The sequence below is a fragment of the Marmota marmota genome, unplaced genomic scaffold, assembly GCF_001458135.2.
Source record: "Marmota marmota marmota unplaced genomic scaffold, marMar, whole genome shotgun sequence".
NCBI classification, from domain to species: Eukaryota; Metazoa; Chordata; class Mammalia; order Rodentia; family Sciuridae; genus Marmota; species Marmota marmota.
In genome coordinates this window covers 13334865-13361874 of record NW_026000206.1, presented here as the reverse complement: position 1 = coordinate 13361874, position 27010 = coordinate 13334865, and the positions used below count along the sequence as shown (strand labels likewise).

Genomic DNA, 27010 nt, shown 5'->3' with positions numbered 1-27010 from the left:
CCACCCAGCACTGCAGAGGTGGAGTCTGAGTGGCAGTGGCCCATGGGTAGCTACACCCTAAACCTGCTGCCACAAAGAGCCTCCACCAGGAGTTGGTGGCAAAGTCTGCAACGACCTGTGAGGACTCAGGCCACATTCTCTGAACTGAAGGGATTGTGTGCAAAACCCTGTGTGCAGACTGACACCAAGTTGTGTGTGGCTTGTGCACATGGGAAGACTGAGAGAGGAGAATGTGAAGGAAGGCCCCTCTGGACGCAGTCACCACGATTCTGCTCTTCCTGTGATCTCCTTCATGCCGATCCAGGTTTCCTAACTTCACTGCATGAAATGTCTCTAATGGAAAAGACTCATGGTTACTCTTCAGGGTTCTGTCCCAGAGGGAGCAGGAGAAGCCAGAGGAGCAGGACTTAGTGGGTTGGGCCACTTGAGGATGCCCTGGCTGGAGGCCCATGGTGCCTATGAACACCCCTCGGCACAGCCCTGGTGGCTTAGGATTCACCCTTAAATGCTCTCCTGTGGCCCCTCTTCTCCTGGAGTCCAAGCAGCAAAGCAGGCTGATGTAGTGCACGCTCTTCCCCTCACCACCATTAATGCCCCGTCCACTCTTCACAGGGACAGGAAGTGTTTCAGATTAGGGGAAAGCAGAGAATTGTCAGTTGCCTTACTAACCACACCACAGACTGCCTCTGCCTGGCCTTTCTGAGCGTAGTCCTAGTGACCTAAGTGGTGCACATATCTTGGCTCCCTTCATCCTCGTGGCAGTCAACTGATATTTACTGGGTACCTGCCCTGTGCCTGGTCAGAGATAAGGACAACACAGTGTCCTTGTCAACAAAGAGACTGCAGTCTGCAGGGGAGGTCAAAAGTCAACAGTGATGGAGACATGAAACCATCATGGCCTTGGGGACAGACAAGCCACACACAGGAGATAGATCAATAGGAGGGGACAGAAAGGGCAGCATGACTGGAACAAATGAGCATGGAAAGACCGGAAAAGCCACCGTGGAGGGGACAAGTCAACATGAGGGCACAAATCACCGTCTGATGATTTCCTAAATGTATTTACAGCAGAGGGCACAGGCACCCCAACGCCTGCCCCCTTGTTAAACAGCATACCGGGTCTGGGTGGAGGGCTCTGGGGAAGCCCCAGGTGGGGTGCTGTCCCTGCTGTGGTCCTTGGGCGTGGGCCCCTGACCCCTCAGGGCTGGGAGCTGGTGGTCTGGGGAGCTCAGCAGCAGCACAGAAGTCTCCTGAGTGCAACTTTGACGTCCTTATTCCTCAGAGTGTAGATGAGCGGGTTCACGGTGGGCGCCACAGAGGTGTAGATGATGGACACCACCTTGTCCTTGCGCAGTGCGTAGCTGGACGCGGGGCGGATGTAGGTGTAGATGACGGTGGAGTCATACAGCGTGACCACCAGCGGGTGGGAGGAGCAGGTGGAGAAGGCCCTGCGCTTGCCCGCTGCTGAGCGCATGCGCACAATGCTGGCGATGATGCAGCCATAGGAGAGCATGGTCACCGAGAAGTTACCTATGGCCCAGAACACGTCCGCGGTGAAGGCCATGACCTCATTCAGACGTGTTGGGGCACAGGACAGCCTCAGCAGTGGGGGAATCTCGCAGAAGAAGTGCTCAACGACGCCAGACTTGCAGAGTGGCAGGCGCAGCATGAGGCCTGTGTGCACGCTGGTGTTGGTGAGGCTGATGGCCCACACGGCCACGGCCAGCAGAGCACATGCCCGAGAGCCCATCCGTGCACCATAGTGCAATGGCTGGCAGATGGCCACGAAGCGGTCATAGGCCATGGCTGAGAAAAGCAGCAGCTCTGCCCCCATTGACCATGTGAAGAAGAAGAGCCATGCAGCCCCCATAGGAGATGGTCCTGCCAGCCACCATGCTGCCCAGCAGCTTGGGCAGAATGGTGGAGGTGCAGAGGATGTCCACTGCGGCCAGGTTGGCCAGGAAGAAGTACATGGGGGTGTGCAGAGCTGGGCTGGTGCTGATGGCCACCACGATGAGCAGGTTTCCCGACAGGGCAGCCAAGTAGAGGCCTAGGAAGCCCAGGAGGAGTAGTGCTCGCAGGCGAGGCGTTTCCAAAAATCCCAGGATGATGAACTCGGTCACCAGCGTCTGGTTCATCCCAAAGGGCCTGGGTGTGGAGACCTGGCAGCTGCTCCGCCCCACACCTCTGATCCCCCACTGTAAAAGAAAGAAACGCCACTGTCCCTGCTTGTTCTGAATACGCCTCCCTTCAGTTGTGTGAGACCCACTAGAGGCAGGATTTCAAGTACCCTGGGGGGTATAAATGTGCCTCTGAGCCCCAGACTCTGCAGGGAGAGCCACTGAAACGACCCCCTATCCTCACCCATCCCAGGGAATGCACCATTTAGGACTTGGCCTCCTGCTCAGTTTGCTTGGCTCCACAGCCCACAGGCACCAAGCATGACTGGGGAGGCGGTCACCCACAAACTCCCAGTGACCTGAGCTCTGTGTCCTGGGGAAAATTGTCCTCAGGGGTCAGTGGGTGAGGAATGAGAAGAACTAACCAAATGCTCCCCGGTCACATCCAAGCAGCACCCCACCCAGGGCCGCCCAGGGTCCTCACAATGACCTGTGCATTGGCAATCATGTCACCTCACTGAACCCCTGTTGCTGAGGCTGGAGGAGCAAGCCTGTCTGCAGGCAGGACTGAGCACCCGCCAGCACCAGAGATTTTATGCTACTTTTTGTCCAGGCTGCTCAGTGAGACAAGAAAGTGAAATTTCACCTGGGATTTGAGAATTTGCCCCCTCAGAAATCACAGCCAGAGGCTGAGGTCAATGTAGAATACAGCACCCCACCACAGTTATCAAAACATCATCATCTCTCGTCAAACACAGGATATAGAGAATCAGCATCCCCTTAGAGCAGGTACTTACGAACGTGGTAAAAACATTCCTGAAATTCACCTGTCCTCTCAAGAAACTTGCTTCTCTTTACCATGAAAAAGACTCATTAGCTTTCATTGGGAAACAGCACAGGTTCAAAATAAACACTAGCAAGGGACTGTGGGAGACATCTGCAGCTATGTGTGGGGACAGTAAGAGACCTGTGACAAGGATCACAGGCCCTGTCTCATCTGTAATAGCCAGAGGCAAGGGCTTACAGGGACGGGCCAGGCCCTGAGGGACCAATTAGGGAGAGCCACCTCCCCACTTAGGCAGAACCAGTGCCTGAGCTCAGGACCCTCTGGGAAGCTGACCAACACCTGGGGACAGACCCAGGTCCTCATGAAGAGCATCACTCAGGCTTACAGCAGACTCCACCCAACAACAGCAGAACGCACGTTCTATCCAAGACACTGGGGACCTTCACCAAGAAAGGCCACACACTGGGTCTTAACACAGGCTTCAGCAAGTTTTAAAGCCCTTAAGTCATACAAAGTATGTTTTCTGACCATGTGGAATTAAAGTCAGGGAAAAATGAGGTTTCAGGAAAATGCCCACATATTTGAAACTAAATCATGTATTTCTAAATAACACATCAATAGGAATACAAAAGGAAGGTGTGTCAGCCTTGTGACGCTGATGAAAGTGAAAACAGAACTCTAAAAGTTTGTAGGATGTCAATGGGGCAGTAGCAAAGAGCAGGTTTGTGGAAGTTTATCTGCTTCAAAAGAAGAAATCCAGATGCCAGACAATCCCAAACACATAACTTCACCCCAAGGGCAAGATTGAGGGCTGTGGGCAAAGGATGGAATAATTACCACCTCGTTTTTTTAAATTTTTTTCACTAAGTCTAGGTGATGTTATGAAGCAACTATAAATCTCTGGCAATATTAAAATGGTACGATTGCTTTGGAAGAAAATACCTAATAAAACTAAGTATACACATGCCAACCCAGCAATGCCACCCACAATCACACCAAGAGAAACAGGGACATCGGATATCTTGTACGTAATTGTGCAGAGAGGATTTATTCATCATAGCAAAGAATTAGAGTCTATAGTAATCAACACTCAAACGGATAAAGAAATACACTGTATTCATAGAATATAATGCTAACAGAAATGAAAACCACTTATACACACACGAATCTGAGAAATATTATGCAATAAATAGGCCTTACATGAGAGAACGTGGCCTGTGTGGCCTTATTTACAGGAACTCCCAAAGGCTCAAAACTGGCCTATGGCTGAAACACCAGATGACTGCAGGAGAGTTCAGGGGCAGGGGGAGGGACAACAGTGGGGAGTTGTGGTGGAGGACAGGGGACTAGAGAGGGCTGAATGGGGGAGCAGGATGCGTAGGAGAGCAGCGTTGGCCTGCAGGAGGACAGGGCAGAGGACAGGGCAGGCAGGATGACTGAGGATAGGATGAGGCAGGTGGAGCTAGGGAGCAGAGTACGGGGCAAGGCAAGCGGGATGATGCGGCAGAGTCTACAGGTGGAATGAGGCATGAGGGGTGAAGTACAGGGCAGGGCGAGCCAGGTGGTCGAGGAGAGGGCGAGAATGGCCGATAATGAAGTAGAGGACCAGAGATGCGATGACACTCATGAGGGCGGGCCTGGGCAGCCTGGAAACAGCAGCAGGAACCCTTCAGCCTCCCAGGTGTCACCCTTGTCTCCTGGGTGTGATTTACACTAATGTGTGCATGTGTCAAAACAGTGATGCAGGCCCTTACTTATGCAGTCCGTTGTTTGAAAATTTTACCTTAAAAGTAAAAAAAGGCCCTATCAATACATGTTGAACTCTAATGGTATGCACACAGAAATACTTAAAAAGTGTCTTGATGTCTGTCATGGTGGTGCACACCTGTAAACCCAGTGACTTGCCAGATGAGGCAGGAGGATCCCAAGTTGGAGGCTAGCCTCAGCAACATAGCAAGACTCCGTCTCAAAATGAAAAATAAAAAGGACTGGGATATAGTTCAGTGGTAGATTACTCCTGGGTTGCGTCACCAGTAACCCCACACAAAATGTACTGATGTTTGAAGCTTGCTTTGAAATGCACAAAAACAGATAACTTGGCATGGGAGTAAATAAAGTTTACAAATGTAGCAAGGAATCACAGGTAGAAAAGGTGGGTGATGGGTGCTTGAGTGTCCACTCCAGGGTTCTGCCAACTCTGCTGTGCTTGAAACCTTTTGTAAATGTTGCGACAGGTATAAAGAAACATACCTCAAGAATGGCAAGGGGTGCCAGTGGAAGAGTTGGAAGGCAGGGCTAGGGCAAGGTCCACAGGCTTTGAGGATGGGTTGCACATAGTATCCAGGAAACAAGTCAAGAAGTGTCAGTAACTGGCTGTCACAACTAGACAGGGCTGAAGGCGGACATGGGGCCTTATACCAGCCATGTGAGCTGGGCGTTAGCAGAGCAGCTGCAGAGCCAGGTGGGGTTCAGAGGAGAGGCACAGAGGTGTCTGCACTTTGGCTGTCACTGGCAAACAGTGACAATGAAGGCAGGGAGTGTCACAGCCTAGAAGACTGTGCCAGGAGGAGACGAGAAGGAGAGGGCATCTCAGGCAAGCCAAGAACAGTAGCATTCAAGTTACTGTCCAGGGGTGTGGGTTTGTTGAGTGTGTTCAGCAAAGAATGGAAGAACAGGACCCAGAGGCAGCAAGCAAGCGGCAGGTTCATTGAAAAAGCGACAGAGATGGACTTCTCTGAAGAGAAGGGCCCAGAGCTGGGAGTCCATGGGGGAGTTTGGCCTGTTCTTATGGTCTCTGGAATTTCCTCCTCTCCTTATCTCCTTCCCTGTCCACGTTCTCCTCACTACTGTTGACTTGTGCCCCCACTGTCCGTGTGTCTGCTTTGTTTTTTCTATAGGGTCCCCTGCTTAGGAGCACAAGTATAGTAGTCTCTGTGATTGGGTCCCCCACTTGTGTCCCTAGCACTTTTACCAGCAGGAAATGCTCTTTGTTCTGGCCCTGCCCCCAACCTCCTCACGTACCATCTGTCCTGACTGCCTGAGCCCTTCGGTGTCCCTCCCTCGGAGGCCAGATGCAGAGGGTGAGATGGAAGGAGGAGGGAAGGAAACCCAGAAGCAATGCTGTGGGAGCCACAAGCACTCTGCTTCAGCGGCAGATGTCCTGGCTGCAGGGTGTTCCTGTCCCAGAAAAGAGCAGTAAGTACGACCACTACCTTCTCAGGGCACTGGTGTGGGAGGCTAGACTGCAGTTCTGTCACCTCACAGTCACAGTGAGGAGCAGTGTTCCCCAGTCCTCTGCAAGCTCACACCAAGAGCAGGCAGCTGTATACCAGGTCTGGGTGGCTTTCCAAAGCAGGATATGGAGACAAGCCCTCAGAGACACTGTACTAGGCTGTGCACAGGGTGGGTAAGCTGGTCCTCGGCAATCCCTTGAGCCTCAACCCTGAAGGAGGACTCGGCCAGCAGCACTCCACACAGAGGAGCTCCAGGGGCTTCCACCTGGAGAGCAGCCCAACCGGGGTGGGAGGAGGGAGAAGCAGTGGCCTGCTCTCCCCGTCCTCCCAGCTCTCCGGAGTCTCCCTGTTGTAAACCCTGAGGGCCTCCACCCTCAGGCTTCAGATGTCTGCACATCTCACGGAAGGCGGGGCCCTATGGGAGTCCCATTGTTACGAATCTACTGCATGAACCCTTTTCTCACTCCTTGCCACGGCATCAGATTCTCAGTCATACATTGGGATTAGCTGGAACAGTTCACTTGCCTTTCCTCATCTACCAGGTGCAGGCAAACACCCTCCCCAGGGCCATTTTGACATCCTTGACTCTCAGGGAGTAGATGAGAGGGCTCAGGGTGGGGCTGACCACTGTGAACAGCAAAGCAAACACCTTGCCATTTTCTGAGGAGGAGCCAGAACCTGGGCGGATGTAGGTGTAGATGACGGTGCAGTCGTACAGCGTGACCACTAGCGGGTGGGAGGAGCAGGTGGAGAAGGCTTTGCGTTTGCCAGCGGCTGAGCGCATGCGCACCATGCTGGCGATGGTACATCCATAGGACAGCATGGTGAGCAAGAAGTTGACCACGCCAAAGTAGACATCTGCGATGACAATCATGACATTGTTCAGCACAGTTGGACTGCAGGACAGTAGCAGCAGCGTGGGGACGTCACATAGAAAGTGGCGGATCTGATGGGGACCACAGAAATAGAGTCGTGCCATCAGGCCTGTGTGTACAGATGTGCTCACCACACTGACCACCCACACACTGCCTGCCAGCAGGATGCAGATGGGCCAGCTCATCAGCACGTGATAGTGCAGTGGCTGGCAGATGGCCACATAGCGGTCATAGGCCATGGCTGTCAGCAGCAGCAGCTCAGCCCCCAGAAACCAGGTCAGAAAGAAAAGCTGGGCCATGCAGCCCCCATAGGAGATGGTGCTCCGGGTGGCCACCAGGCCCTCCAGCAGTTTAGGGAGGACAGTGGACGTGCAAAGGATGTCCAGAAGGGCCAGGTTTGTGAGGAAGAAGTACATTGGGGTATGAAGGCTTGGATTCAGACCAATGGCCATGACAATGATGACATTTCCTGCAAGAGCCATGAGGTAGAGGAGGAGAAAGAAGGCTGAGAAGAGAACCAGGAGCCAAGGGTCTCCAGAGAAGCCCTGCAGGACAAACTCCACCACAGCTGTGTGGTTGTTGGCTGCCATTGGTGGGCGAGCCCCAGGGGCCACTGGAACACAGCTGTGGCTGGCAGACAGGGCACAGGGCAGAGACACCGACTTGGCCTCTTGAACAGGTCCTGCTGAAACCAGGAATGTTTTCGGAGGGCACATTTGCTGCAGAAAGCACACAATAAAGATGGTGACGTCATCCCTGCCTCCAGGGAGACAGAGCATCAGCTCTTCTCTCTGTAGACACCAACCCAGAACAGCACCCCCTGCCTCTTTGTGCCAGGCAGCACCCTCCAAAACCCACAGAAGGCACAGCATGGGCTTCTGTTCACACTGATTTTGAACATGTCCTACAATATCCAGAGATATGGCGCTCACTGTGTGCATCATGTGCCAGCCTCCACTGGGCCTGCCGAGGGCAAAGCTGCCACCAGGCACAACCTCAGGGCCCCAGAGAGGATGAGTCATGTAGGCTGCGGTGGGCCAGGCTTCAGGGAGGGAGGCATGCGCAGTACTCTCCAAGGGGAGGGACACACCCAGGGATCACAAGGAAGAGAGGGAGAGAGAAGCAGCCCCTGCATCCAGGCTACAGCCTGCTCCCGGGGGGCAGATGTCCTCAGCTCTCAGATTCAGGCTGTGGTTTTTCTGGACATAGTTCTTTCATAGAGACCACAGCCTACCCATCCTGATCATCCAGGTGGCTCCAAGGGAGGGCAAACCCTTGTGAAGTGGGGAGACCCTTCCCCTAGGCTTGTCCCCCAGTAAGCATCAAGCTATGCCAGGCTGGAGACACAGCATATGCCCAGCTACCGCCTAACCCCAAACATCCTGACTGACACATCTGGTTCCTAGACCACACACACACACACACACACACACACACACCTGTCCACCACCACTCATCTCTGACCACCCAGGCCTCCTACAGCAGGATGAGGTCTGCTCAGGTCAAGGAATGGGTGGGTCAATCAGCATGAGGTGAACAAGACCGGCCCTGTCTCCCTTCCTGTGACAGCCCAAATCCCATGCATCCCCATGAGAGTGGGAGGTAGAAGAACCTACCCTGGACACTCATGGGTGGGCTGTGAGCTACCTAAAAACAAAGAGCTCAAACCACACACTGTTCTATATAAGGAGGTCCATCTCTACCCAGATATGAACAGACACTGCTGATTTACAGAGAGGAGGGGACCTTATTCTCCTATGGGTAGAACTCAAGAATAGGACTCTTGCAGTCCTATTCTTGAGGTCAGTTTGACCCTCCTCAACTGCAAGAGCTGAGCCACCCACATACCCTCAAGGGCCCCACACTCACCCCTGCAGAGCGGAGGGTTGATGCAGGTCCCCGCTGGCCTGTCCAGCATCCCACCATACACACAGCCTCTCAGCAAAGAGCCAAGGCCGCCATGAGCCAATACCAGTCTCTGAAGCCCCCAACGGCTGCAGCCACTGAGCCCCACAGCCTGTCTGCTGGCGGCTCTTCAGGCTGCAGGTGACTCTGGACAGCCTGACCATGTGGCTCCATTAAAGACCCAAAGGCCAAGCCACAGGCCTGACCAACAGCCCAGACAGAGCCCAGAGCAGAACTGTGAAGCCCTGGGCATTTGCAATCTCAAATGGAAACCATGAAAGATGAGAGCAAAGTGATTTCAGTATGAAATCTTTCTTTTAACATTAAAACAGATCAGGGCAAAAACACATCTCTTTTCAGAAGCAGCCTTCCCTCCCTCAATAAATAGATGGGTAGTCCAAAAGGAAAGAGGTGTAGCGGGACAGACTCACATGGATGGCAGGACTGGTGCTGCTTCCTATCTAACCCGGAGCTGTGCACATGGTGTGGATGAGGGTTGCAGCTCTGAGATTAGAGCCTCCTCCTGCTAGGTGTCACCTGGGTTTCCTGTTGACCTTTAGTGGGCCTCACCCCCTTGAGTTGGATGCTGTCGTTGCTAGGGACCCTGGGGTACCCCCAGGAGTGGTCCTGGGGGAGTAATTACCCATCTGGAAGTAAACCTGGATTCCTGAGAGGCATGGTCCCCAGGCTGGGATGCACCAGGTCTAAAGGTCACAGAGAGGTCACAGGCACGGGATCCAGGATGAAGACACTGCCAAGAGTCCCTCTCATGAGTCTCTTCCTTAGGGGTGGTAGGGGCACAAGAGCCACATTTGACTGAGTCCTGCAGGAAAATGGGATTTATTATACCCTGGCTGCAGGTGCAGTGTCGAGGGTGAGCCCCACCCAGGTTCCCCTGTCATCAGCGGCTCCCAAGCTGTGTCAGTGAGCCCATTTTGACGCACCCTTGTGCTCCAGTTCCCTTCCTGCCCGTCGTCTCCCTAGGCTTCTCTTGATTGTGATCACTGCTCAGACTTCCTTGCTTTGGGTGAACTTGGCAGTGTAAGGAATGCTATTGGGTGTCTTGTATGATTCCCTTTGGTTGGGGTCTTTCTAGTTTCTCAGACTTGGGGGAGAAAGACAAGGGCATGTGCTGCTTGTCGCATCCCTGTGGACGTTCTCAAGTCTGCCTTGAGGACAGAGCATCCGGAGGGTCTACAGAGGTGCACGTGGGCACCGACAGCCTGAGCCCAGCCCCTGCCAGCCTTCAGGGGACCTGGCACAGGTGGCAAGGCACGGTGAGCTCACAGCAGCAAGCTCCCTTCCCTGTGTGGCCAGAAACTCCACAGCAGGTTGGTGGAGAATGCATCCAGAACTGAGAAGCCAGAATGGAAAAGATAACCTGTACAAGAAAATCCCTGTGCAGAAACTAACATTCAGACACCAGTCATTGCCAAGAACCAAAGACAAGACCTCTGCCAACTTAACACGACCTTGACTTCACAGACCTGGTGACGACTGATCCTTTTGTTTCCAACCCCCTGATGTCCTTCAGCCGAAGCAGACAGCGTGTGTTTCATCTGACCATCGATACTAATCTTACTTCACAGCAGATGCGGCAGGTGCAGCACAGGATCTGCACAGCCCCTGTGATCTGCTCAGATGCCCTGTATCCTTCAACTCTACCTGATTTTCGATTTATAAGAATAATCAGAGATCAAACGTCCCTGCAATGCTGAGTCGAGGTCAGTCAGCTCATGATCTAAAATAAATAGCTGTATTTGTAGCATATAGGCCTCAGGGTTGGAGCTGACCAGTCCATGAGAACATGGCCAGGGCCTGCCCTTGTGGGCTGTCCTGGGGCAGCCAGGAACCTTAGAACCATATGTCTCTTCCCCGGTGATTCCAGGATTCTCAGGGCCACAAGGAAGCCCTCCAGTGAGGGTCAGCCTGCTGCAGCACCTGTCCAGGGGACAGCTTTGGGTAGGAAGACTGTGTTGTGCCTTGAGAAACAGAGTGAACATCCTTCTCCAGGCACAGGGTAGTCAGACACACAATGACAGACAGGAACATCCCCTCAGGGGACAGTGGTACCTCGGTGTTTTGAAAACTGGGCTGGTGAGGGGCAGCTCCAGGCAAAAGTCAGAGCCTGAGGAAGCAGGGCCATGCGTGGAAGCAAGGCCGATCCTGTGGGCCTGGGTCATGTGGCCGGGCTGGCCAGCTGTGAGGTGGGAAGTGTGGACAGTCAACGGCAGAGGTGACCCATGGGACAGGGCTGCGGAGCAGAACAGGGCAGATGGGGCCCAGGGCGTAGTAGCCCTGCATCTGCAGTGTCCTCTACCCGTTGCAGCAACAAGGAAGACTTAGGGTGAGTGATGGCCAGAGAGCAATTTCCACTCCTGGAGATCAGAAGAAAACTTGTAGCATGAAGCCCTGTCTCTGTATCAGAGATACCAGCAGGCTGTCCCCCACCTGGCCCCCAGACCAGAAAGGGTACGCTGGGCATGGAAGCAGGGAGACATGGCAGCAGCTGGTGGGAGAGACTCCCGTGAGTGCAGCTCTGCTGCTCCTGCAGATCATGCTGTAGACACCAGGACACAGGACAGGACAGGACAGGACAGGCATGTCCTCAGCCACACACCAAACAGCAAGTGCCCAAATAGAGATCAGCAAGTGTGGCATGGTCACCAGGGAAGAGAGCGACAATCAGGAGCCTAAAGAAGCTCGGGGAGCTCACAAGTCAGTGGGAATTAAACCACACACTCTGAAAACACGCAGTGGAAAAGTACGAACCAAACTGGAAAACATACCGAGAATAATGAAAAGGAAGACAAGACCTAACAAAATGATGGACTGCAGCCAAGCAGAGTTCAGAGGAAAATTTATATTTGTAAACACTAATGTTAAAAAAAATAAAAGAAGGGGGTTCAAAAAATCACTTGACTTTACATCTTAAGACACTGAGGGAAAAAAAGAGGAAACTAAATCTATAGTGAACAGAAAGGAGGAAATCATAAAATTATAGCAGAAATAAATGAACCAGAGAATAGAAAATTAATAAAGCCAATGAAGCTCAAATTTGGTTCTTTGAAAAGATGAACAAAATTGACAAACTTTAGCTGCATTGGCCAAGAAAAAAGAAAACTCTCATTATAAAAATCATAAACAAAAGGAAGAATATTGCTAAGAATTTGCAGAAATAAGAAGTGTTATGAAGGAATACTATGAATTTGTGGGAGTGTTGCCATCTTAACAACATTTAGCCTTTTTAATCTGTAAACACAGATGCCTTTGCATTTATTCAAACTTTTTTTCATTTTCCACCATGTTCTGCAATGTTCAGGGTATATATCTGGTCCTCCTTAGATACTTTTTTCCTGAAGCATGTTTATTGTTTTTCATTCTAAATCCTAAGTATTTTTTTCTTTTTCATTCTGTCATAAATGGAATTTTTTTCCACAATTCATTTTTGGATTGTTTGTTGCAAGTGTGTAGAAACTCAACCAACCTTTGTTTGGTTTCTATATGGAAGAGTTAGGCAACTTAAATAAAACAAATGAAGGCCTAGAAAGACATGAACTTTCAAAGTTGATTTAAGAAGAAAAAGAAACAAGCATAAAAAAGATTGGATTAGTAACTGAAAAAGCAAAACACCAACAGAGAAGCCCCACCCCATACGGTTTCACAGGTTGATTCTTCCAAACATTTAATGAAAAATTAGTGTAAGTCCTTCAGATATCTCCTCCAAACTTAGAAGAGGACAATTCCCAGCTCACTCTTTTGAAACCAGTGTTACCATGTGAGAACATGACAAAGATAACACTACGAAGAAAACTACATACCAAACCAACCTCAGCAGCCGATACCGAGGCGTGTGCTGCCCCTGCCCTGGCCAAGGGGTTTGCCCACCTTGTGAAATCAGGGGATGTGTGGCACCTCTCCAGTAGAGAATCAGGAAACCCACATGGTCTCCTACACCTGCCAGGAAGAGAGCAACCCTCCTCACCCCGAGGCTGAGCACCCAGAGAAGCCCTCAGCCAACCCCACACTGGAGGGTGGCAGGGAGTCTCCTCCATAGGTCACAAGCAAGGCAGGATTTGCCTTCCTGTCCCCTGCTGGGCGCTGTGCAGGAGGCTTTGGTTAGGTGACAGATGAAGCAGAATGGGAAGGCAGAAGGAAAGCCACTTCTGGCCTATGATGACCTGACCCTGCAGACAGGAAACGACACACAAAAGCCAGCAGACCCTCTGCTCTGATTCACAAGGCTCAGGACACAAGATTAATATGAAAATAGCAGTAGCTTGCAAAAAAATAAAATAATGAAACAGAAAACAATTCCATTTATAATATAATGAAAAACAATAAATATGCTTAGGAAGAGTTGACCAAGGAGATACCGACACGTACAGACAGGTCAACACCACAGACACGGTCAGAAATGAAAGGCTCAGGAGACACAAGGGTGCCATGTTCCTGGGTGGGGAGACTCGACATGGTGGAGGAGGCACCTCCCCCCACCCCATATTTCTAGAGACTGCGAGCAATCCCTACCTGGATTCCAGCTGACTTCCTTGTAGAAATCAACAAACTAGCCCTAAAATACATAAGGAAGCTCAAGGAACCCAGAATATCCCAGAAAAATCTTTACAATATAATTAAAGGAAAGGATGCACAGTTGCAGTCTTCAAAACTGGAAAGTACCAAACTATAGCAACAGAAATGTGTGGTGCTGGCACACAGCTGGGTATACAGACCGACGGAACAGAGCTGGACCTACAGAGATGAATCCTGGTCATGGTGGTCAACTGACTTTTGATAATTAAAGGGTGCCAAGACCATTCAATGGGAAAAGAAGCGTCTTTTCAACAAACAGTACTGGTATGACTGAATACCCATATGCCAAAGAACAGAGTCCAACCCCTGACTCACCATTTCTAAGAATCCCTTTAAAATGTCAAATACCTAACTTTAAATGCCAAAATTATAAAAAAAAAAAAAATGTTCAGGCCAAAATAGGGGTGAATCACGATCTGAGATTTGGCAACAAAACCACAGACAACAAAAGAAAATCGATAGATTGGACTTTAAAAGCTTTTGCATCAAAGAACACTCTTGAGAATCACAGGACAACCTATAGGGTAGCAGGAAACATTTGCAAAGCATGTGCCTGGTAAAGATTTGCATCTAGAATGTTTTCAGCTCTTACATTTCAATAATATAAATATAAATAACGCAATTAAAATGGGCAAAGGATCTGAACAGACATTTCTCCAAAGAATGTACACAAACGTAAGCACATGGAAGACCCTCAGCATTATGAGTCATCAGGAGAATCTCAGCCAAAACCACAGGAGATAGCACTTCACAGCCACCAGAATGGACATCTTGATTTTAACATGAGACAGCCAGAGGTCTTTGTTAGTTGCAGAGCAGGCTAAACAAATGTTAGCTGCAGTGTGGGCTGAACACTCGACCCTCACCCTCACCCGTCTGGTTCCTTATCGCTTGTTTGCCTCAAGTCTGAACACTCAACCCCACTCAAGGCTAAACACTCAGCCCCCATCCATCTGGTGCAACAGAAACCCACATCTAGCCCCTGCCCTGTCTGCCTAAAGGCAGAAGATGACACCCTTAGCAAATACTGTATGATCCAATCACTGTACACCAACAAGGCAGCTTGCAGACCCAAAGACACCATTAGATTTTGGCTATAAAAACTCTCTCCTGAAGGCCCTCCTCTCTCTCTCTCTCTCTCTCTCTCTCTCTCTCTCTCTCTCTTCTCTTTTCTTCTCTTCTCTTCTCTTCTCTTCTCTTTCCTTTCTCCCTCTTTCTCTCTCTGTCACTTTTCTCTCTCCCTCTCTCTTTCTTCTCTCTTTCCCTGCCCTCTTTCTCTTTTTCTCTTTCTCCTGTCAATCAGACACTGCTGCAATAAAGATCTCTTGGTCGCTCCGTGTGTCATGGTCACTTTCCTTTCAGTGTCAACAAGGGCATGTAAAGCCAGATCACAGCTATGGGAAGGTGAGATGGGAAGCAGTGTCCATCTCCCAGTGTGCTCACTTGAAGTCACCACCAGACCCAGCAGATGCACCTCCCAGGTTGTACCCAAGAGAAACCAAGACAAGAGCAACAAAGGATGATGTGAAGCACTCTGCTCATGAGAAGCCACCAACATGGCACCATGAGACGGTTCCTTTCCCCTTTGAAGAACTCTGCAGTGTTTCTCTGTGTTTTCTTGTTTGCTTTATTTTAATTGGTTCAAGGTGTTCAAGCAGACGGAGTCAGCAGAGTGGGAAATCACAGAAAGCAACTCCAGGAGAGTAAGAGCAGGAACATCCCTGCCTGCTGGCCTGAGCCTGAGAGAGGCGCCCAGGGGAGGCCACTGAAGGGCGTCCACATGCACCGCGAGCCACGGCTGACGCCACCTTGTCCTTGTGGACCTTCAGTGTACAGACTGTGGGTTATAGAAGTCTCGTCATTAATTCAAGCTGTGCTGACACTGCATTTGCATCTTCAGTGATGCCAAGGCCGTATGTCAAAGGCCTGCTCCTGGCTGAGAAGCTGTGGACAGCAGAGGGAACCTGAGGGGATGAAGGAAGCTGGGTCATCAGGGGCTGCTCTTGGAAGGAATGCGGGGACCCCAGCCCCTTCCTACCCCTCCTTTGCACTCTCTAGCGTGATGTGAATGGGCTCCCTCCACCACACACTCCACCACAGTGTGCTGCCCTCCAAATGCCCAAAAGCAGCAGGGCACCAACCATCAACTGAAGCTCCCAAACCCTCAGCCACAGGAGAAACCCAGACAACCTCTCCTCTTCCTCAAGTTGGTGTTGTCCTGTTACTCAGCTCTTTCATTGCCAGGACCAAAATATCCAACAACTTAGAATAACCAAGAGGAGGAAGTGTGGGCTCAGGGTTTCAGGGTTCTGTCCATGGCCAGCCAGCTCCATAGCTCTGGGCCTGAGATGAGGCAGAGCATCATGGTGGAAGGGTGTGGTGGAGGAAGGCTGCTCGGCTCACGATAACCAGGAAGCAGAAAGCAAGCAAGCGAGGGACAGGGATGAAATATGAACCCCAAAGTCACACCCCCCGTGGCCTACTTCCTGCAGCCACACCCTACCTGGGCACAGTTAGCACCCAGGTAGTCCATTCAAATTATTAATCCTTCAATGAATTAATCCACTGATTAGACTGCAGCCCTCATGATCGACTCTTTTCATCCCGAACGTTGCTGTGTTGACACAACAGCATTTCTCAGGGCACACCTTGTATCCAAACCATAAGTAACAGTACAATGATGGCAAAAGACCTGGCCACAAAGGGTCAGGGTGCCATCACACAGGCACTGGAGAGCTGCTGAGAGGAGCATGGCCCCAGGTGCTGGAGGAGGTGGAGCTCCAGGGGGCTCCTGCTGCTGGGTGGGAGTGGGACAGCTCAGGAGCAGGACAGGCAGCATCTGTCCTTCTCTGGGACCCAGCAGGCCCACACCTAAGATGAATTAGAACATACAGGCCAAAAAACTCACACAGGAATGCTTGAACAGCTTGATCTATAACACCCCAAAGCTAAATAGCCCAGCCAGCCCTCAGAAAGAAAGAGGAAGAACAAACTGGCCCAGGAGATCACAGAGCAGCAGACAGGAGGAGGACCACGCCGGTCTCTGCAACAGTGCTTTCACGAGACGTCACTTCCCATCACGCCAGCTCCTCGAGGTGACAAACTCTCTCGCATGGGAAGACTCCAGCTGTGGCTGCAGGTGGGGGCAGCTGGCAGGGGCAGAGCCCTTCTGGAGGGAGGACGACGTTCTGGACTTGACAGGCACCAGTTGGCTGCCTAGCACATGCGTCTGACAAACTCAAGGCACACTCATACAGTCAGCAGTGTGGCCTCCCTAAATCACACACCAAAAGAAAAACTGAGCAAGCATGGTGCTCAGTAGCATGCTGGAGCCTCTCCGGGGGAGCTCTGTGTCCCAGGGTGGCGTGAACAGCCACAGTGGTAAGTGACTTGCCGGGTGAACAGACTGGCGTCAGTAAGGCAGAGGGGCAGGTGGATGTGCAACGTGGAATCTAAATACTGCACATGTGGTTTTCACTGCAAACCCTCCACTTGGCTGTATGTTTGAAATTTCCCACCATGAAAGTGGGAAAAAGATAAGAATTCTTGTTATCTGAATGTTTTAAATTACCAATCTAAATAACTTAAGAGTCAAGGAAATAAACATAATGAAAGTTTAAAAATATTTACAATTGAATGATAATAAATTGCTACATGACAAATCATGCAGAATTCCAAGAAAATAGTACATAAAGTGAAATTCACTGCTTAAATGCTAATGTGAAAAAAATAAATGCTAGAAATAAATGAATAGGCTGAAATTTTAAGTGAGAAAAAGGACCACAATAAAAGAAAGAAAATTGGAAGTAGATAAAAGAAGAATCTAATAATGCAGAAAATATAAAAGGTTTTTCTTTGATTTTTGAAGTATCATAAGTCTATAGCAAGATCAAGAAAAAGAAGCTGCTGATCGATTACCTGGAGACACCAGTTCAGATCCAACAAGGAGAGGACTCCACAGCTTCAAGCTGGAAAATTTAAACTTATGTCAAATGAACACATTTCCAGAGACGTATAGCTCACCAAACAACTCAGGAAGAAATAGCAAGCCTCAACAGTCCTCGGCCCATGAAGGGAACCGACAAGTCCATCTAAAATCTCCTCCAGAAATAGACAAATGGTCTTACAGGTGAAACCACTGCATGCTCATAGAATCCCTCCCACCAGGAAGAAGAGAGGCAAAGCCTCCCAGCACATTCCATGAGGCCACTGAAGCCTCCACCCAAAGCAGGACAAGGAGGCAGCAGCACAGCCGCTCCAGCTCCTTCACAGGGTGACCCAGACTGTCCAGAGCCCCAGGGCCCGGGAGGGAGGCACTGAGAGGACCAGGCAGCCTGGCCAGGCGCCTCCTCACAAGGGCAGTCGTGCCCCGTAACGCAGCGGGGCTCTGGAGAGACCACCACGCCCAGGCAGCACCAGGCGGGTGCAAGGAAGTGGGGAGGCTTCTCAGATGCCAGAGGAGAGCAGCGAACCGGAGGCCCCGCTGCCAGACAGGCCAGGAACTGGAGAATAAGCAGAAAGAAACAAAAGTGGGGTGAGGCAGGACAGCCCCTGGAGCCACCTGGGGTCCTGTCAAGAGCACCCGCAAGCCAGCAGGACTGACCTCTTGCTCCCTTACTAATTCCCTTCAGAGGACCTGGGACCTGAGCCAAGATTCAGGAAGCAAAGGTATCCGTCAGGAAGACCCGAGCTCGCCCGCATGTGCCCAGAGCTCCCAGGACAACTGTTGCTGGCCAGGGGACTCCTCCCCAACAACAGGTGCCCTTGCTGGGGGGGCGGCCTGAACGCGGGAAGGGGCAGGGGCACCTGGGTATACCCAAGGCCTCTGGGCCGCCTGTCCGAACAGGGAGGCTATGACACCCCGTGGTTCAGGGGTGCAGCCAGCAGGCTCTTATCTCACCAAAGTCCCTGCACCCCCAGAGTTCAGGCCACAGCAGGGAGGACAGGATCCCCAGAAGGAAAGCCTGCCCTGGGGCTGCCTGGCCCTGCTGACCTCTCCAACATCCCACAGCGTCCCCCCTGAATCGCCCCCCACCAGCATCTGGTCCCATCTCAACAATGAAGGCTTTGTGTAGATGTCACAAGAGGATGAAGACCAGGGCCACCGGCCTCTCTGGCCCCTGCCCCTCTTAATGTCTAGCCTTAGTATCACTGCCCATGCTCTCCAGTGTGTTCATTCTCTGTCTCTACCCCAACCAGACTGCAAGCTGCTCCATGAACTCACGTCCCCACCCTGCTAATACCACCAGGCTTCCTGTCACCTGAGATCATGCTTGATTTCCCATCCAGCAGCTCCAGGATGTCCACTCGCTGGAGCAGAACATACTTGGTCAGTGAGAAACCCAGTCTCTAAAACACAAAGCAATTTCTCATGTGACTCCACAGTGTAAGCCAGGTGCCAGATCTCTAGGTAAATTCCCACAAACTTCCCACTCTCCTGAAGAAAGGAGCTGGGCCCCTCCTGCTCCAGAGGGGGCTTCTGATCCTTCCAGAGGTGAAAGGGACTCAGTAGAGCAGGGGAGGGCAGCACAGAGGGAGGCCTGCAGCTAGCATCCGGCCTCAGCCAGTGGGGAAACAAGGAGCTGAGGGCCAGACCCTCTTCTGCTGTGGGACTCTTGAAGCTTTTGCTGAGCTGATCAGCATGGACACCACATTGTCCTCCCAAGTCCTGCCCAGTGCCCACACTCCATGAAGGTCATCAGTATGAATGATCCCATGGACAGCAGGAGAGCCACCACACACCAAGTCACCCAGAGTAGACTGTGGGGCAACAGCACCCTATTTTCACAGTGTTCTTGCCCAACATGCAGGTCTGCTCCCCACCTGGACCTACCAGGAGGGCCCACTCCAAACCAGGATACCAGGATGGTCCACTTTCCATCAGGACACCAGGAGGGTCCACTCCCCACTAGAACACCATGTGGGTCCATTCCACATCAGGACACCAGGAGGGTCCACTTCCGCCAAGATACTGGGAGGATCCACCCTACATCAGCCCTCCTGTAGGGTCCACCTCTCCATCAGGACACCAGGAAGGTAAATTCTACTACATGGGAGTACCACAAGGATCCATTCTCCACCAGAACCTTGTCAGGGACCATTCTCATCAGACCACAGACAGATTCACTCTTAAGAAACAGATTCCAGGTGGCAAAAAAGCAGGTACCAGAAGGCGTGTTTCCCAGAGATGTGTGGCCACAGAGGTTTAGTCCTGTAGTGAATGCTCACAGAGGACTCCATGGTGGTTGGTGCACAGGGTGGACGTGGTTTGGGATGGAGGTGAGCAAGAAGCAATGGACGTTACCCAACTCATAAGTTCATCCCCAGAGAAACCCTGTCTAAGAGAAGAATGATAGAAAAGAAAGGCTGTATTCAGTGGCCAGAGAATGAAGATGGAGTTCTGCTCACAAAACTAGAGGGTGGAGGGGTAGGCTAACATCATGCCTTCTTAGGGAATAGGTAGAAATCTTCCAGGAACTTAGATGCCACCTCCTGTCATTCCCTTTAAGGTACAGCATATCACTTCATGGTGTCTTTAGCCTTAACCGGGGGAGTGGGAGGTGAGGCAAGCCTGGGTCAAGTTAACCCCATATTATAGTTTCACAAAATGTCTCTCAAGAGTTTAAAGGTCTACATGTGGTGCTGATTATACTCTGATCCAAAGGCGAAGGCAGCAAAGGACATGGACACAATTTGGGAAAGAGAGGCTAAGCCCCCACACCCAATCCAACCACCATGGGACATGAACAGGCCCAAGAATCGGTGCTTTCAACAAAATCTGCCTATGGGACCCCAGAGAGTATCCTGGGCAAGGAGTTTCATAATCACATTAGAGGAGTAATCTACAGCAAAGGGATGGTAGACTAATGATAAATAAGAGGCCCATGTGACCTCAATATGGAAATGCTTAGGGCACTGGGGGGACCAAGTTCGACTACAGGATTATTTAGGTTTTTCCTGGGTACCATGATTGTTTATTGAGCAATACAAGTCACATTTTGGACAAAGAGAAAGTGTTCCTGGATGGGAGTGTCCAGGGCAGGTCTGGACATGGACCACATAGTCCTGGATGGGAGTGACCAGGACTGATCTGGACATGGAGCACGTGGCCTCAATGGGAGTGGTTGGGGTAGGTCTGGACATGGAGCACGTGGTCCTGGATGGGAGTGCTCAAGGGGGTCAGGAAAGCTGTTCTCACATATGTATTTATCACATGACCCAGTGTCCAGCACATGCTGGGATCCAGACCAGCACACTTGTGAAAGGTGGGCCTGAGGTGCATTAGCTTCCCGCTGAGGGAGGATGTCCCTGCCTGTAGATCAGAGGGTGTCACCATGGCACCTTCCTCGGGGAACTTCACCCAACATTTCAGGACAGCTGCTAGAACCACCATGGGCTAGAAACAGGCCAGGCCTGGCCCACACAGGAGGACAAAGGTAAAGGAGAGGCAGAGAAGTGGGCCCAGGACCCACCTTGGCCATTATGGGACCTGATAAATGTCCTGGAGGGACTAGTGGGGTATGAGTGAGGTCAAAGGGACTTGAACGGCATCTGTTTTAACAATGAGGGCAAGAAAGACCCGCCTGCCAGGTTCATCTCATGCTCTGCACACACAGCTCAGAGTCCCAGAGGGTCCTCTCATGGTCATCATGGGCTGGGCCAGGGGCTACCACTTTCTTCATTCCCAGCTTGAGCTCCAGGAACCAGGCTACAAGGAGCCTCACCTGTGATTAGGAGAGGGACGTACACTGTGGTCCTCAGGGACTTCTCAGAGCCCCCATGCTCAGCTCCTGGTCCCCATGGCAGAGGAAGCCATAGAGAGAGAGACAAGGTTGGGAGCAGCAGGTGGGGCACTCTGGGATGTGTGCTAACATAAAGACACAGCCCCACCAGCCACCCGCAGCCTCCCTTTCAGCCTTCAGGGATGTGGTGTAGAAGGCACAAAGGGCACAGCTCCAACAGGAAACAAAGACAGGTAGGACTTTACTGAGCACCATCCTGCCCACTGCAAGATTCCAGTCTAAGCATCAGCCTTGAGGGACAGGGCACTTTCCAATGCCTCGTGCCTAAGATGGCAGTGAGGACCCAGAGACACAGAGCAGCACTCAGGATCTTTAAATGTAAGCGCTGGCCAGAGCAGAGCCCTGCACGTGGGAGCAGTACAGTAAGAAGAGTGCCACGGACCCCAGGGCGCAAAGATGCACACCTGTGGGGCTCAGCAAGGCCCCAGACTCCTCCCCCTCATCATGGTGGCCCTCCTCAGGCTCTGCCGCATCATCATAATCTTCCTCCTGCATGGGCCCCCTGGATTCTGGGGACACTTCATCCTTCTCCCTCACAGGGACAGCTTCGATGTCCTCATAGACGCCCTCTGAGGCCTGGTTCCCCGACAGACCAGAACCTGCAAAGGCAACAACCTTACAGAATGAACGCTCCTGTAGATGGAGCCTCCCACCACCACCCCCCAGGCGCCTGGACCTCTCAGGCATGCTGAGACCCCGGCTCCTCTCCATCTGCCCCTGCACAGCAATGGCCTTCAGTCACACCCTGCCGTGCACTGATCAAAGGGACCTGGGGAAAGGGATGAGTCCCAGGCTCTGAACACACTATGGCAGGCCCCAGCTACAAGGACAAGGATGAGGGATGGATGGGGGACACTTTGGTGCCCAGGGAAAGAGGATTTTCTTCATAGATCTATTCTCAAAACATAGTGAGACCTGGGTACCCACACCTCGTGTGTGGTTCCACAGAAACTCACCCAACAGTGGCTGCTAGGAAGACACCTGCAGTATGCAGGAGGGTGGCCAGAACAGAGAGGGTGTGCCAATGCTGGCGTCTCCCAGAGCTTCCCCCAGCCTCTGCTCCCAGGACCTTGCTCGCCATGCCCAGTCATCCACCTACCCATGCAGGCAGCACTGCTGTGGCACCACTGCACACCTAGCACCAGGAAGACGAGGCCCAGGACAAAGCCAAGGACCAGGCAGGCGATTTCAGGCAAGGTCCAGCCCTCAGCAACAGGTGGAGGGGCCAGGGAAAGGGCTGTGGGCAGTGAGAGGCGGGGCCTCCTGAGTGCCTGGCTACCTGGGGCATTGTGACCCTGGTCCTGGATGACTTCAGCCTCTCAGAAGGGGCAGTGTGCATGGGGGAGGGGTCTCATTGCCATCTGGACAAGCAGCTGCTCCCCAGAGATGGCCAGAGGTCCCATGGTGGAGGAGCTCAGGGTGAAGGCCTAGGATTCAAGGCTCACAGATGGGACTGCCAAGTGCCAAGGCCCCAGCAGTGGGCTTAAAACAAACGTTCCTGTGAAAGGGCCTAGACGGAAGGCTCAGCCAGGAAAATCCAGGGAAAAATGCCCAGGTGTGAAGGCCCAGGATCAGGGCACAGGACTCATGACCCACCCATGCACACAGGGAAAAGCTCCTATGGGCCTTTCTGCCCCTGCCTCTGCTCTGCTGTAGACCTAGAGCCACTGTGTCCTCAAGGCCACAGCAAGCAAGGGCCCGGGCCTGGGCTTTGGTCCCCTCACAGGCTCCCCACCCACCCAGGCACAAGGAAGGACAGCTGCTTTCATCAGGGAGGGGCCTGGACCACCTGAACAGGGTGTGACCAGGCACCTGCTCCTAGAGCTCCCCGGGACAGTCAGAGCTGAGCCCCACCCACTGCAGGCCCTCTAGGTGCACAAGGACTGGGAGTTGGGGGGTGGGCAGGATGCCACCTACCAGCTGCAGTGGTCCCAGGGACACCTGCAGGAGACATACCAGCCTGAGCACCAGGATGGGGAGGCAGAGATGCTCTAAGCAGCACAGACCTGTCAGGGCCCAGGGGCTCACCTGGCCACCCTCTGCTATAGCATCATAAGACCCAGGGGGCAGCCTGTGCCGGGAGCACCCAACTGAACCCTGTGGGGAGTGGCTGAGAAAAAGAGGTGGACACAGGAACACGCCCTCCAGGCACCCTCTCCCCCTGGGTTTCTTGCACACTCACCTGAGCAGTGCACACCTGCGTCCTCCTTGTGCTCACAGTCTCCGCGTCCCCACGGCTCAGCCGGGCAGACCCACAGGGACACCTCACTGCCACGACACCCCACCTCATCCAGCCACACGGGCCCCGAGCCAGGGCCGAAGGCAGCGCCCCGCACGGTGTCCACTGCCTGGCCGCAGTCCAGCTGGCGGCACACAACCTCTGCTTCTGCCAGGTCCCAGGAGTCATCACACACGGTGCCCCAGGAGCCCCTGTGCCAGAGCTCCACGCGCCCAGAGCATCCGTCCTTGCCGCCACGCACGCACACTGCACCCTCCTCTGGAAGGGGCAGAGGTTACCTCTGGGCCACACTAGGCATGAGCAGGCTCATCTACATAAGGGACAGAGGCATACCTGGGCAACTGAGCACGGATGAGCAGTTGAGCATCTCTCCTGAAGCCTGTGCCATTGTTGGTGAAAATCCTGTGTAGAAGCAACCAGCACCTATAAGCTTATGAGTGGGCAGGCAGCTTCAGAGCACATGGACAGATCCACAAGGCTCCAGGTCAGAGCTGCAGTTCACTTCAGCCCTATCTGTGACTTTCAGAACAGTCTTTTTCAGGACACCCAGAAGAGCCATGCCCACCTGCACAGGTAATCCAGGCCTCTTCTCCCAGGACACAGGAGCATGGGTCCCAGGGAGCAGAAGGACAGTGCCACAGAGTGGAGCTGGGTAGCCTGCGGCACTCGATGTCGTCTACCCAGGCGGTGCTGGAACCTGCCCCTTGGAATGGCTTGTTCTCCAGCCAGCCCTGATCCCCGCACCCCAGCTGTTTGCAGATGATAGTCAAGGAGATGTCTTTGAGGGCATTGCTGCACACAGAACCCCATGTCCCATTGTAGAGCACGTCCAGCCAGCCAGCACAGCCACCAGGACCTCCTCGAAGCCTCAGAGCCATAGATTCTACAGGACACAAGCACACCCCGTAAGAAGGAAGGTGTGCTGCGTAAAAGTGCAGGGCACTGGGCACCACACAGGAGGAAGACACCGGACAAGCTCAGGATGGAACAGACACTTAGGTACAAGACCCAAACAGCACCCTCCTGGAGGAAGACAGCACAGCCAGGACCGTGGTCTGAGCAACAGGGCCACACACAGGCAGATGGAATGGCACCATATTAAGAAGCCTCAAACCACACAGGAAAGAGGGAAGCGACGACTGCCAGTGTGCCACCAGACTCTTGCAGGGGAGGGGATGGAAGGTGGTCCTGGCTGCCGGGTGCAGCTGGACGGGAGGGCTGGTTCCCAATGTTCCATGGCAGGCAGGATGACCATGGCTGATACACTTAACTGAATACTTCAAAGTGGAAAGTAGAGAAGACTGGAATCTTCCCAAGACCAAGAGGTGGGCCACGTTGAGGTGACAGTTCTGCCAGTCCCTTGGCATGGTCAGGACACACTATACACTGTGCACTGCAATGTCATACTGCACCCATTGAATATGCACTTACTGTGTGTCAGTTTAAAATAACATTTTTTTAAAAAAAATTGGTTAATGACATGAAAAAAATAAGTCAGAACCATGATTTAGTCCAGAGCTTCATGCTCTAAATAGGCATCAATCCTGATGGATCCAAGCCCAGATATGTCCCCCTGGCTGATGTGTGGCAGGGTTGTTGATACAGCCCCAGAGCGGAGCATAGAGACCCTTTAAATTACACCTCATGGGCTGGGGTTGTGGCTCAGAGATAGAGTGCTTCCCTAACATGTGTGAGACATTATATTCAATCCTCAGCACTACATAAAAACAAAATAAAGGTGCATGTCCATCTACAACTAATTTTTAAAAAATTACACCTCAAGTGGCAATTATAACATTCATATAACCATGACAGGATAACTAGAGAAAATTTGATATATCTTGCCTCCAACAATCATAACTAATTAAAAAAATCTGACTAATTCAGATAACTTAGGAGCAGCACTGCAGGGACGCTGCTGGGACTTTGGCCGCTGAGTGAGATCAGCACTTTCTCCCTCTCTCTGGAGCCTGCTGGGTCATGACAGAACAGAGGCTGCCCTCCATCTGCACAAAGCAATGCCAGAGAGTGGGAGGAGCTCCGTGCATGCCCACCCGTGCTGCTGTCCACCTGAGGGTGACTGGTCACCATGACACTGGTTGTCTCTGTGAATAATGACAAACTGTGACCCAAGAGTGACCCACCAAGAGGGCAGCAACATAGAGAAGCAGAATTCCAAACAGGGTAAACTTAGGCTTCCTAGATGTTCAACTGCCCCATGAAGACACTAAAAGACAAGGCACCCACCTGAGCAGAAGACCCCAGCGTCCTCCTTGTGCCCACAGTCATGCCGTCCCCAGCCCCCAGACGGGCACTGCCACAGAGCAGACTCATGGCCCACACAGGCCAGTTCGTCCATCTAGACGGGGCCAGCCCCAACCCCAAAGTGGGCGGACCCCAGCGCACTCAGGGCGTGGCCACAGCCCAGCTGCCTGCAGACCACATCCGCGTCCTGTAGGTCCCAGGCCTCAGACCGTCGCAGCGACCCAGCCCAGCGGCCAGCCGTACCCGGAGGCTCCCTGCGGAGAGACTGAGTCAGGAGCGCCTACACTCTGGGGGCCAGGGAGCTGGGGGAACAACTGTTCCCACACTCACCAGAGCACACGACGCCAACGTCCCGTGAAACCCCTGCGGGCACCAGCTGGGACGTGGACACGTTGCATTGGGTCAGGTGGGTCTCGGAGCCCACGCAGCGCACACGGCTCAACCATACCCGGACCACACCACGGCCAGGGGTGGGCGCGTCGTAGGCTCGCTCTGCCCCTCCGCACCCCAGCTGCCGGCACACCACGCTGGCGGCCCGCAGGTCCCAGGCGTTGTCCAGGACACGGCCCCACATGCCGTCCAGGGCCATCTCCACCCGGCCATCACAACGGCTCTGACCGTCCCTCAGACGTAAGGCGTCTCGGAGACCTGGCAGGGAGCAAGAGGGTTCCCATGGTCACAGGAAAGCCCATCCCCCACAAAGCCCTGCCCACTCTCAGCTCAGTTGGAGTCCATACTCTGTGCTTTTCCAACCTCCTGCTGACCTTCCGCTTACTCTTCCACAATCCTACCTCATACCCACCTGAACAGAGGGCAGAGGCTGAATTTCCTGGGGCACAGGCCTGGGCCCCCAGCGTGCTCACTGGGCAATTCCACAAATAAAGCTCTGTCCCCACACAGTGAAACACATCTGGCCACAGGGGAGCTCCTCCTTCCCCAAAGTGGCCTCCTGGAGGTGTGGCCACAGCGTTGCCACAGTTCAGCTGGTGGCAGAGGACGGTTGTATCTGCTAAGTCCCAGTGCCAGGCGCAGAGGGGCGCCCAGGACCCCTGCACCTGGAGCTCCACGCGGCCCCCACAGCTGCTGCTGCCGCCATTGACCGGCTGGAACTCTGGGGAGAGATGAAGTCCTGTGGCCTCAGATTCACACACCCTAAAAGCAGCTCTACTCGGCCATTTCTTTCTTTTGCAC

The 27010-nt window shown here is 52.7% G+C and overlaps 2 protein-coding genes across 2 annotated transcripts; both read right to left on the bottom strand.

The window, feature by feature from the left end:
* Positions 1-1034: 1034 nt before the first annotated feature.
* Positions 1035-26268, bottom strand: LOC107152942 (olfactory receptor 13G1-like). Its single transcript, XM_048791440.1, is given in 6 exon segments — positions 1035-1856; positions 1858-2198; positions 23498-23812; positions 23888-23956; positions 25802-26073; positions 26150-26268. Coding segments are annotated over 5 exon segments (1440 nt in total). The 5' UTR covers positions 25889-26073; positions 26150-26268; the 3' UTR covers positions 1035-1228.
* LOC107152886 (olfactory receptor 13A1-like) lies at positions 6676-7605 on the bottom strand. Its single transcript, XM_048791442.1, has one exon. It carries the CDS (start codon positions 7603-7605, stop codon positions 6676-6678), a length of 930 nt encoding a protein of 309 aa, XP_048647399.1.
* Positions 26269-27010: the final 742 nt, after the last annotated feature.